Genomic DNA, 9,981 nt, shown 5'->3' with positions numbered 1-9,981 from the left:
GTTTTGACTGAAAACATTGCAGCGGAGCCAATTCATCTTAGCAGCGTACCTTCCTCCATGCTGCTGCTGGTGGCGACAAACTGTTTCTCACTGGGGCACGGTGCAATCATCAAAGAGTAAGGGGTCTGTCAGGCTCCAGCACGTCTGGAGGCCAGTTTTGGGTTGCGAGGAAGCGCGTAGGTTTGAGGAAGCGTTTTGAGAGAGGTTTGAGAGACGTCCGTCGGGACGGAGCGAAAGCGTTGATGGTGTCTTGAGGTCAATTGAACCAGCTGCGGTCGGCAAGCATTCACAGTGACCAGACCAGGTGCACCGTTAGAATCGCTGTAGAGCCGCTCAATCCCAAGGATAGGGAAAGTCACAAGAGAGCAGAGCACACAGGAGAGCAAAGAGAAGACAGAATGGCAGGGGGCTTGACGTACCTGCGGTCGGCAAGCATTCACAGTGACCAGACCAGGTGCACCGTTAGAATCGCTGTAGAGCCGCTCAATCCCAAGGATAGGGAAAGTGCAACCCTTGCCCAACCGCAGGTGTCACAACAAGGAGAAACAACAGTAGTGACAAGCTTATGGCCCCAAGGCGTGTGCCAGGAATCGGGGGTCTAAGTGTGTGTGAGGTCACAACAGCTATGGGGGTTTCAGTGGAAAGACCCATAGTGACCGAAACTGAGTGTGCGAAAGCAGTGGGAGTGCTCAAATGCGTGGAAGCACGGATTTGACGCTAACAGGGTCAAATGGAGATTCGTCGATAGAAACATAGCACTCCCAAGTGTGAGCATCCTCACCTTTCACTTGAGCATGAAACCGGTAGACCTTTTCGTCGCCGTTCTTGAGGAGCGAGCGATTAGCAAACTCTGCCAGTGTCCAAGTGGGTTTGCGCTCCTCCGCCAGAAGCTTTGCATCCAGGCAGCGTTCTCTGTCGGAAAAAATGAAGACCAATGGAGGTACAGAAAGCCCCTGTAGTTGCCAAGGTCTTGCAAAAGAGCTTTCTCGACCTGACGAGGGAGCTGGCCCGCTTCCTGGTAAAATGCAAAAAAAAACCGTGCTTGCTGGGCACCGACAGCGCCCTCCACCGGCACGAGAACCTCCTTTGCAAGAGCGAGCAGCTCCCCCGGTTTTGCAAGTTGTTGATGCTGGTGCCCGTGCGTGTAGTAGCTCTTCGCCCAATTATTCCCGAAGCGAAAGACCCAATTGGGGCGGCCACAACAGGCAGTTACAGATCGTTCCTCCTTCGGTTTCATACCGTCGCGTCGCAGTGCGTTGTCATGAAAACCAATGACGCCGTATTAAGCTCGTAAAACTACAGCAGCGCGCAACGGTCACCGTACTTTGAATCCAACCGAACCATGTATTTGCCTTCCAATCAATGAGCAATCAATTAACACATGGAGCGATTCAGTTCCGAGTCTGGGTTGGCGACCCCCAGCCGGGACGCGCAGCCATTTTACTGGTCGAGTGCTCCAACCTGTCTAACCATAATCCACAACCTCTCAATACCCCCAGATGGATGATAGAGGTTGACACTACATGTAACAACTACTTCCATAGGTCTATAGGTCTGACTGATTTGATGTTTCAAGAAAAAAAAAAAAAAAAAAAAAAAAAAAAAAAAAAAAAAAAAAGGAAGAAATTCGTTCGAAAATAACGAAAAAATAACGAAAAATACTCAAAAAAAAAAAAAAGACACACACACACACACACACACACACACACACACACACACACACACACACAAAGTTTTTTTTTTATGAGAGAGAGAGGCGGGAGGTCTGTGTCTGCGCGCAGCACGTGAGGTGTGTGGTGTGTGGTGTGTGGTGTGAGGAGTGTGTGAGGGGGAGGGACGGCTGGGGAGGAGGCGGGGAAGGCGGTCAACGAGGAACAGGATCCCATGGCGATGACGGGGATGTTGGATCGGCTGCGTGGGGCGGTGCAACGCCTGGTGCAGCGCTTGGATGCAGCGGCCTGTGAGGAGGTGCAGCAGGTTATTCTGCAGGTTTGGACTTGCTTTGCGGTGTGCGGTGTGCGGTGTGCCGTGGGTGCAGGAGCGAGCCGTGGGTGATGGGCATGTGTTGCTTGTTGCGCTCGCCTCAGTGTCTGGCATGCGTGTCCTGGTAGATCCCACCGCCGGCCTTGGCGGCATTGGCTGAGCATATTTGCATGCCGCTGCGCGTGGTGATTGCCGGCAAGCAGGCCAAGGAGAAAGACGTCATTGCCGCGCTCCAGGCACTGGGCATTCTTTTCCGCCATGGGGGCCAGGCTATCCCCTTGCCACTGGCCCTTCAACATTTTCAAATTCTCGGGCTCGTGCTAGCTGGCCGCGGTGTTGCCGTGTCCATCGCCGACGATGTGGCCCTGGCCATTGTTCAGGCCACCGAGGCCTTGGTCTTTTCAAGGTCCGATATAATGGCCCCGCTCTGCAGCGATCAGTACTTGCCCGCCCTAGGTCAACTTGTTGCCGAACTGGGCACCGTGCTTGAAAATACCCAACGAAGCTCTGCTGTTCGCGCTGCTGCCGGCGAGCTGCTGCTACACCTCTATGAAGGCGCTGCGCGCCGTGATACCGGTGTAGCCACCTTCATGGTGCCCGGACTGCTCTCGCTTGTGACCAAGGTCCTGCGTCGCATCGTGCACGGCGCGGCTCCTGTGGCCGTCGTCGGTCTGCGGCTTCTCACTGCCATCCTTTGCCACGCCGTGGCTGACAACAACTTGCCCCCGGATACCAGCCCCCTTGATGACTTGCGTGAGCTCGCCGAGACGGTGCGCGACACCGCCGACCGTTCGACGGACTCGTCAGACCAACTGTCAGACGACCCCGTGGTCGCCTCAGAGACCTCGTCTGCTGACCAGCCCTATTCTCTGCGGCAAACACCCGACGCCGCTTGGTGGGGCCGCACGGTGCCCATGGTCGAACATCTGAATCAACAACTCTTTCATACTGTGGTCCTGCATCAGGCGGCCTCGGTACGAGAGGCCACCGCGCGCTGTTGCTGCCTAGCTGCGCTGCGCTGCGCGCGCGCCCTACCAGCTTGTGTGCCGTCCTGGATTGATACCCTTGTGCTGCTGAGCAGCGACGATGCTCAGACCATTGCCTCGCTGGCCCAGACTTGCTTGGCTGCTCTGCACACCAACCGGCTCACGAGCGTTATTACGGCGCTACTGCGTGAGCGACTCCACCAGCTTGTTCTACAGCATCAAGCCTGGACCGAAGATGCCTTTCAGCGCCACCTTAGACGCCTCAACGCCTATTTGCGCATACTGCCCGCCACAACCCCCGTCTTTGCCGATGCGGACACCGCCGGTCGCGTTTTGCGCGCTTGCGTTGCTGCCCTTCGCCTTGATGTGGATCAATGCCTCGCAATTGTCAATCAGCATGCTGCTCCCGATCAGGAGCACGTGGTCGTGGATGACGTCCTCGGCACGGCTCAGCGCATGCGCCGCGTGTATCGTCAATTTCATCTGACCACCACCGCTGACCTCATGGACGAATTCCTGCGCCTGGGCATGGCTCGCGGGCTTGGACTGCACCTGGAGGATGCCCTGGACGCTGAACGGGTCATCTTGCACGAGCGACCCGAGTGGCTTCTCCTGGTGCAAGGCGCTCTCTCAACACCTGATACAGACTCCTTTGCTGCAGCACACTCGCCGTCTACGGACATTCCCGGGCAATCCAACTTGCCAAGTGCGCCTAAAAGCAGCCCGTGGCAAGGCAGCGTTGCTCAGAGCTGGAAACATCTGACGGCGAGCCGCCCCCCTTCTACATCTAGTCGAAATTCTGATGCTGGCACAGGTTTCATGCCACAGCAGCGCAGCCTGGCGGATCTCGCGTTGGCAATGTGCACGGATGGTGACCTCCTCGATGCAGCCCGTTCCTGGGCCTCGGGAAAAGCCCTGCAGCCTGTGACCCCTGCCCACTCAAACAATGCAAAAGATGCTCCTTCAACAGCCCATCGCGTTGCTCGCGTCACCGTCTTTACGTGCCTCTTGCTCGAGACTGTGGGTCAAGCTGCCCAGGTAGGGTGTACCACCCATCCAATTTACGAGGCGGTGGCAGATGCAATCACAGACCGGCCTCACTTTCCTCTCGGCACGATCTCAGGTTCTTCAGCGGGCACTGCGGGAGCGTCTTATGCACTTGATGTTCATGCTTTTGTTGCACACGGGACTACCCGAAACAGCCGTCAATAGCAGGTGTGAAAGCTCGTGCTGGGCACGCCATGTCCACACCGCTGCAATCGTCGGGGCTCATTCTATTCATGTCTGGCTCTGGTTCGGCAGCGCCCAGTGGGCCATGGTGCAAGTGGCCCATGCCTGTGGTTACACGGACGCCGCGGCGCTCCTCAGTGACAACGTTGATTACCTTATCAATGACATTACGCTACGCATCCGGTTCGTCTGCACCAATGTCTGCCTCTTTCCTTTCCTCTTTTTATTTTTTTTATTTTTTTTGCGCTCCACCTCATCGTCCCCTACTTCAAAAAGGTATATGAACGTTGATGAACAAGCCGCATTTGGCTTGCAGCGCATGCTTGAATACAGTCCGCCCGAGTTGTTGCTTCCCGTGAAGGACATGATGCAAGACGTCTTTGGTGCCCTCGATGGCTACCATCCCCATTTGCAAACCCAATTCCTGCTGATTCTGCGCAAGTACGCATATCATGTATCTCTGTGGTTCATTTCGTATTTGTGCCAAACTCGCTGCCAAGCACCATTTCCATGCCCTTACTTTCAAACAGCAATCATACATGTCTGCATGTTTGGGCCTACGACTGCAAGGGGCTGCGACTTGCTTATTTTGGCCACCTTTTTTTTTTTTTTTTTTTAGCGTTCTGGTGGCCGTCGAGCGGTGGAGCCCGCGACTGCCCCAAGACTCGCTTCATGTTGGCGTTGATGGCTTGCGCACTGCTGAGCCTACCATCGATGCCCCAGATCCCAATGACGCCCACGCACAAGACCCACCCCCACCTCCCCATGCCATGCTCGTGGTGGAAGTATGTTTTTTTTGGAGGGGTCTTGGTGTCAAAGCCTCAAATATTTGGCCATGCTCATTACGCCGCGGCTCTGGAAATGTTGACCTCGATCTAGGCCTTGCGCCGCATCAAGCACCTGCTCGGCAACAGCAATGACCAAGAGCGCCTGATTCTGCTTCAAGCCCTGACAGCCGGGGTCGGCGTGTTGGCACCTTTTGAGAATGAGCTCTTGCCCATCGTGGCCCAAATCTGGCCCATTCTGGTACGCTAATGCCTTTCAAGCTTGAAACATCCAACCATGTGCTCCGTGATTGGGCAGCTTACTTGGTGATGCTGCTGAAAAAAATTGTGCCATAGCTTCCGTGTTTGCGTGTTAGCAAGCCGTTTGTGGCGCTCGCCGCACTCAACGTATTGCCTGCATTGAGCCGGGCCTGTGGATCCTTTTTACGCCGCCGCTTTGTAACGTACGTACCTTTCTTGACCGTGCTTGCTAATAGTTGCGACTGGTCATGAGTGGTATTCATCCACATTCACTCACAATGCCGTTTATGAGCAGTGAATTGGCTCCAATCTTATTGCAGCAACTACGCGAGCAGCATGGCGCCTTGTTGGCCGAGCCTTCCGACTTTGCCAATCGGTGAGTTTTGGGCCACCTCACCTTTCGCAGCCATGTGCCTAGGCGTTCTGCTAGCATGGCACCTGAAGCGCCGTCGATGTTTCTTTGTCTGCTTGTGTTTGTATTTTGTTACCTCATTTTATGTCCTTCCTTGTGGCTTGTAGCCTGAATGGACCACGCCACCGACTGGTGGCCAAAATTTTGGGAGTCTTTGCGGACATGTGGAACAATCTAACGCCTTCGGTGGCTGACACACGGCTGCTCTGCCGAGCGGCGGTGCAGTATTTGGACAACCGCTTGGACGCGGACTTGCAAGCACTTGCGTTGACTCTGATTGAGCGTCTGGCAACCGTCAGTGCAGACACTGTCTGGTATGAAACGAGTCGATGCTGTGGCCCCAAGGAGCTGCTCCGCGATGATACTACAGTCATTGCGGATAAAAGCGACCACTGGTATTACGCGGCCCAGTTTCCTGCACCCAACCCACACTATGCAGTGAATGCCACGACTGTGTTTGCGCTGCTGGAGCAAGCGGACCCCGTGGTCGTCTAAAGCAGGAGGTTTGCTCCAAGAACAACTGACATCTAAAAGAAGTTCCATTTCTTTCGATTGTGACACGCTTGGCTAAGAAGAAGACAAATTGAAAACCAAACAATCACGAACACTGCGTCAACCCCTCCTACTTCTCACACCGCCTGGAAAAGAGGTCCTACATGACGAGGCAACCCTTCTTCTTGTCATCGGGCCCGCCTTTGGACTTGGCAGGAGGCGAGGAAGGTGTCTCATCGCGGGCAGATTCCGGTGCTGCCGCTGCGGCAGGTGCTGCTTGAGCCTGAGCCGCGGCTTGGCTCGGTGAGGCGGACGTGGTTGCCTCTTCTTTTGCCTCAGCAGGCACTTCGTACGTGTTGGATTCCACGCCTGTAGACGGGCCTGCTGAGCGATCCACAGCTTCACCATATGCGCCACCCTCATCCACATTGTGACTAGCGGCAATAGCATCAGGCTCCTCGGCAATGGCGTTGGTCGCCACGCCATAGGGGTTGGGCAACTCGGGGTCGTTGCGAAGAGCGGTTGTACTGGGTGTGCGTGACATGGTTGTGGAAAAATCGGAATATAGCGGCGCATTGCCAGCAATATCACTGGCAGATGTCTCGTCTTGCTTCAGCGCCGCATCCGGTGCGGCATAGATACTCTCCATGAGCTCTGGGCCACCACTCTCGGCATCTATGAATGTTTTAAAGTTCAATGACAGAGCGATGAGCTACCGGGTCCCAAAGACAAAGATCTCCCGCGTGCGTGTGCGGCGCGGTCAAACAAACTTTTGAGAGCATTACGTCGCCATTCATCGAGTTCCTCCGGGCCCAGCACACCAGCATCTTCATCATCAGAGTCGAGATTCACTTCGACCTCTGGTTTGAAAGCACGAGCGGCCTGTGTAGAAAATCAGTCAGTGGGGCATACCAAGGTGAGCACCGGCAGCGGCAAATGTTTACATGTTAGTGAGCAGATGGCTTGATAATCTTACGGCAAGGGCAGCTTCGGCTTCTTGGCGACGTTGTTCGCGGAGATCCTTCAAAGCCTGCGCTTTGCGTTCGGCCACGAGCTTTTGGCGAATCTGCTCGCGCATCTGCGCTCGACGTTCTTCCAGCTGAGCAGCACGCAGCGATTGCATCTCTTCTTCCATGGCTCGTTGGCGCTGAGCCTCCAGATTGACTTCGGCTTTGGTGGTGGCAGCACGGTGTGATCCCCGTGCTCTGGCCTGTTCACGTTTGGCTTCCTCGACCAAGGCCTGCTGGCGTTGGGCAGCTTCCTCAATGGCTTGGTTATTGGCCTGGCGCATTTTGCTCTTCTCCGCCGCCGAGAGGACTTTGATGCCCTGGATGCCTTCCGTTAGGGGATGCGGCCAGCCTATCATGGTCGGCCCATGCAGTTGTTGCATGGAAAAAAAGAAAAACACCGTGCGGCGCAGGCCTCTCAGGTGTGGTCTGCTCGGATACAGGCAGACCAGGTTTGGGCAGGAAACAAATGCAACATACCTGGTTGCTGTGCGTGGAGAAAGCGCAAGGCGTCATTGAGGTTGCGCTCACCAGTAGCGACCTGTCCAATCTTGAAACTGCCATTCAGGTCGCTTTGGGTCAGAGGTGTATGAAGAATGCTACCATTGTGCACATGAGACAGAATCACGGCAAAGGCATGACGGCTGGCCTCGTGGGCTCGCAGCAAATATTGCCCGTCTTTGGCTGCATTAAGGGCAGCCTCGGCTTGCGCGGGCGTGATATCACCATGATAGTAGAGGGTCATGCTGGGCTCCACGGTGAGCTCGTGCTCGTCAAAGTCGGGATGGGGCAGGACAATCTCAACGGAGGGCACCTGGGCATCGTCTGAGGGCAGAAGCGCCTTGATAGACTGGCCAACCAAACCCTGGCGAATTTCCACTTCTGGGGTTACCCACTCATCAGGCTCCCGAGTGGTGTTGATTGCTTTGACGCGGTCCTGAAGACGCGTCTTAATCAGGGCCTCGGCTTCGTCCACTGTGCCATAAATGCTTTCGTCAACCAGCCCCTTGGCATTTGCTGGGTTCTCCAGTTGCGTGCCGGCTTTGGTCTGGTGGGTGTCCGCTGTTGCATCGGCCTCGGGGAGAGTTTCAGGGGCGTCAGGGGTTGCCTTGATCTCTGCTTTGGGCGCGTTGTTGTTTGCAACATCCGCTTGAAGTTCAGGTTCAGGTTCTGGCTGGGACTGGGGCTCAGGTTCTGGCTGGGACTGGGGTTCAGGTTCTGGCTGGGGCTGGGATTCAGGTTCTGGCTGGGACTGGGGTTCAGGCTCTGGCTGGGACTGGGGTTCAGGTTCTGGCTGGGACTGGGGTTCAGATTCTGGCTGGAGCTCAGGCTGGGGTTCAGGTTTACTTGAAATGTTGGACTCTATTTCAGGTGTGGTCACAGACTTTGCTTCGGTTGGCGCTTCTTCTGAAGCGTCGTTGCCGTATTGGTTGCTTGTGTCTGTTTGGGGCATCTCTGAAGATGGCACCGACTCTGCTGATGGGGTGTTTTGGGGATCCGGCGTCGGAGACGGCGATGCAGCAGCAGAAGAGCCGCGTTGAGTAGGTGGCTTGACAGTGTCGCAGCGTGGGTTGATGACTGGCAGCATGAGAGGCACGGGCCAAAAGTCGGCATGTGTGACGGCCAGGGCAGCAACGAGGCGGCGCACCGAGGTGCAGCCGGGCAGAACTTTGCGATTGATTGACCAGACGGTTGCTTCGTGCTGCACCTGGTGATGGGTGGGTTTTCCCTTGTACACAACGGTCAGGACTAGGATGCTCGGGTCATTGGGCTTGTACAAACGGAGCATGTAAGTGCCGTCCTTCATGCCCATCTTGGCCAATGAGGCGTCACAAATGTCCTTGGGCAGGGCGCCATGGAAGTATGGAATGTCTTCCAATGGAGTGTCGTCGGGCGGAAAAGTCTCACCCTTGAAGATGGGAATGGAAAGCGGGGTGGGCCAGCCCGCCAGCGGCTTGGTGAGGCGTTGGATCAAGCGGGCCATAGACTCGGCCTTGATGCCAAAGTCCTTGCCGTTGACGCACCACACATCATCACGCTGGTGCAGGGTGAGGGCGGGCAGTCGAGAGTCCGAGGCCACCAGTGAGGTGGACGCTAGTTGAGGCTATTGCTGGAAACAGGTAGGAAAATGGAGGTGCCGACAAACCTTTTCGAGGGCATGGGTTGTAACTTTGCCCTTGAACTTGAAGCAGAGGACGAGGAGATTGCGGGCGACCGACTGATAAACAAACCACGCGCCTGTTTCAAAAGGAGAGCAGAGTGCTGGCAGGCCACGTTGGAGCACGAGACGAGTTTGTGAGGGCTTGGTCGGATCCATTTGCAAACCGAATGGGGAAGCAGCAGCAGCAGCAACAACGACAACAGCAACAGCAACAACAACAGCAGCAGCAGCAGCAGCAACAGCAGCAACAGCAGCAACAGCAGCAGCCCAACCCGGGGCAACTTGGTCCGTCCGTACCTTCGGCTTGTTCCTTTGTGAGCTCGCCGTGATGCCAGGGTGGCGCCATGGTGTGGCTTCAGCTACCAACAACCGAATCACAACAATAGAGTGGCAAAGCCAAAACCGAAGATCACACAAAACGCAGCCAGCGATCAACGTGCAAGCGGCACCAGCAGCAAAATCCAGTCAATCCGCCCCCGTGCGATCGCTCTACTGTTGGGTTCTCTGCCCGTCCCACTCACCGTCACACCGTCACACACACACACACACACACACACACACACACACACACACACACACACACACACACACACACACACACACACACACACACACACACACACACACACACACACACATTCTCTCTCTCTCTCTCTCTCTCTGTGTTTGTGTTAAGCAGGTGAAG

At 55.6% G+C, this 9,981-nt stretch overlaps 3 protein-coding genes across 3 annotated transcripts in view; 2 read left to right on the top strand and 1 right to left on the bottom strand.

The window, feature by feature from the left end:
* Positions 1-1,884: 1,884 nt before the first annotated feature.
* On the top strand, positions 1,885-6,131 carry MONBRDRAFT_10526 (uncharacterized protein; the record flags this gene model as incomplete). Its single annotated transcript, XM_001748325.1, has 8 exons — positions 1,885-1,989; positions 2,112-4,007; positions 4,093-4,184; positions 4,272-4,382; positions 4,819-4,984; positions 5,079-5,225; positions 5,545-5,600; positions 5,744-6,131. 8 exons carry the CDS (start codon positions 1,885-1,887, stop codon positions 6,129-6,131), a joined length of 2,961 nt encoding a protein of 986 aa, XP_001748377.1.
* A 157-nt stretch (positions 6,132-6,288) lies between these two features.
* Positions 6,289-9,119, bottom strand: MONBRDRAFT_10525 (uncharacterized protein; the record flags this gene model as incomplete). Its single annotated transcript, XM_001748249.1, has 4 exons — positions 6,289-6,803; positions 6,914-7,010; positions 7,105-7,487; positions 7,616-9,119. 4 exons carry the CDS (start codon positions 9,117-9,119, stop codon positions 6,289-6,291), a joined length of 2,499 nt encoding a protein of 832 aa, XP_001748301.1.
* A 344-nt stretch (positions 9,120-9,463) lies between these two features.
* The window catches only part of MONBRDRAFT_10524 (uncharacterized protein), a gene marked incomplete at both ends in the record, with an annotated part of 1,819 nt that continues 1,301 nt past the window's right edge, over positions 9,464-9,981 (top strand). Inside the window, one exon of the mRNA XM_001748324.1 lies at positions 9,464-9,581. Within this exon, the coding sequence (XP_001748376.1) occupies positions 9,464-9,581 (118 nt within the window). The remainder of the gene's footprint in view (positions 9,582-9,981) is intronic.

Source organism: Monosiga brevicollis, genomic scaffold, assembly GCF_000002865.3.
Source record: "Monosiga brevicollis MX1 MONBRscaffold_22 genomic scaffold, whole genome shotgun sequence".
Taxonomy (NCBI): Eukaryota; class Choanoflagellata; order Craspedida; family Salpingoecidae; genus Monosiga; species Monosiga brevicollis.
Note: the sequence above shows the minus strand (reverse complement) of the source record. Positions and strands in the feature narration are given on the sequence as shown.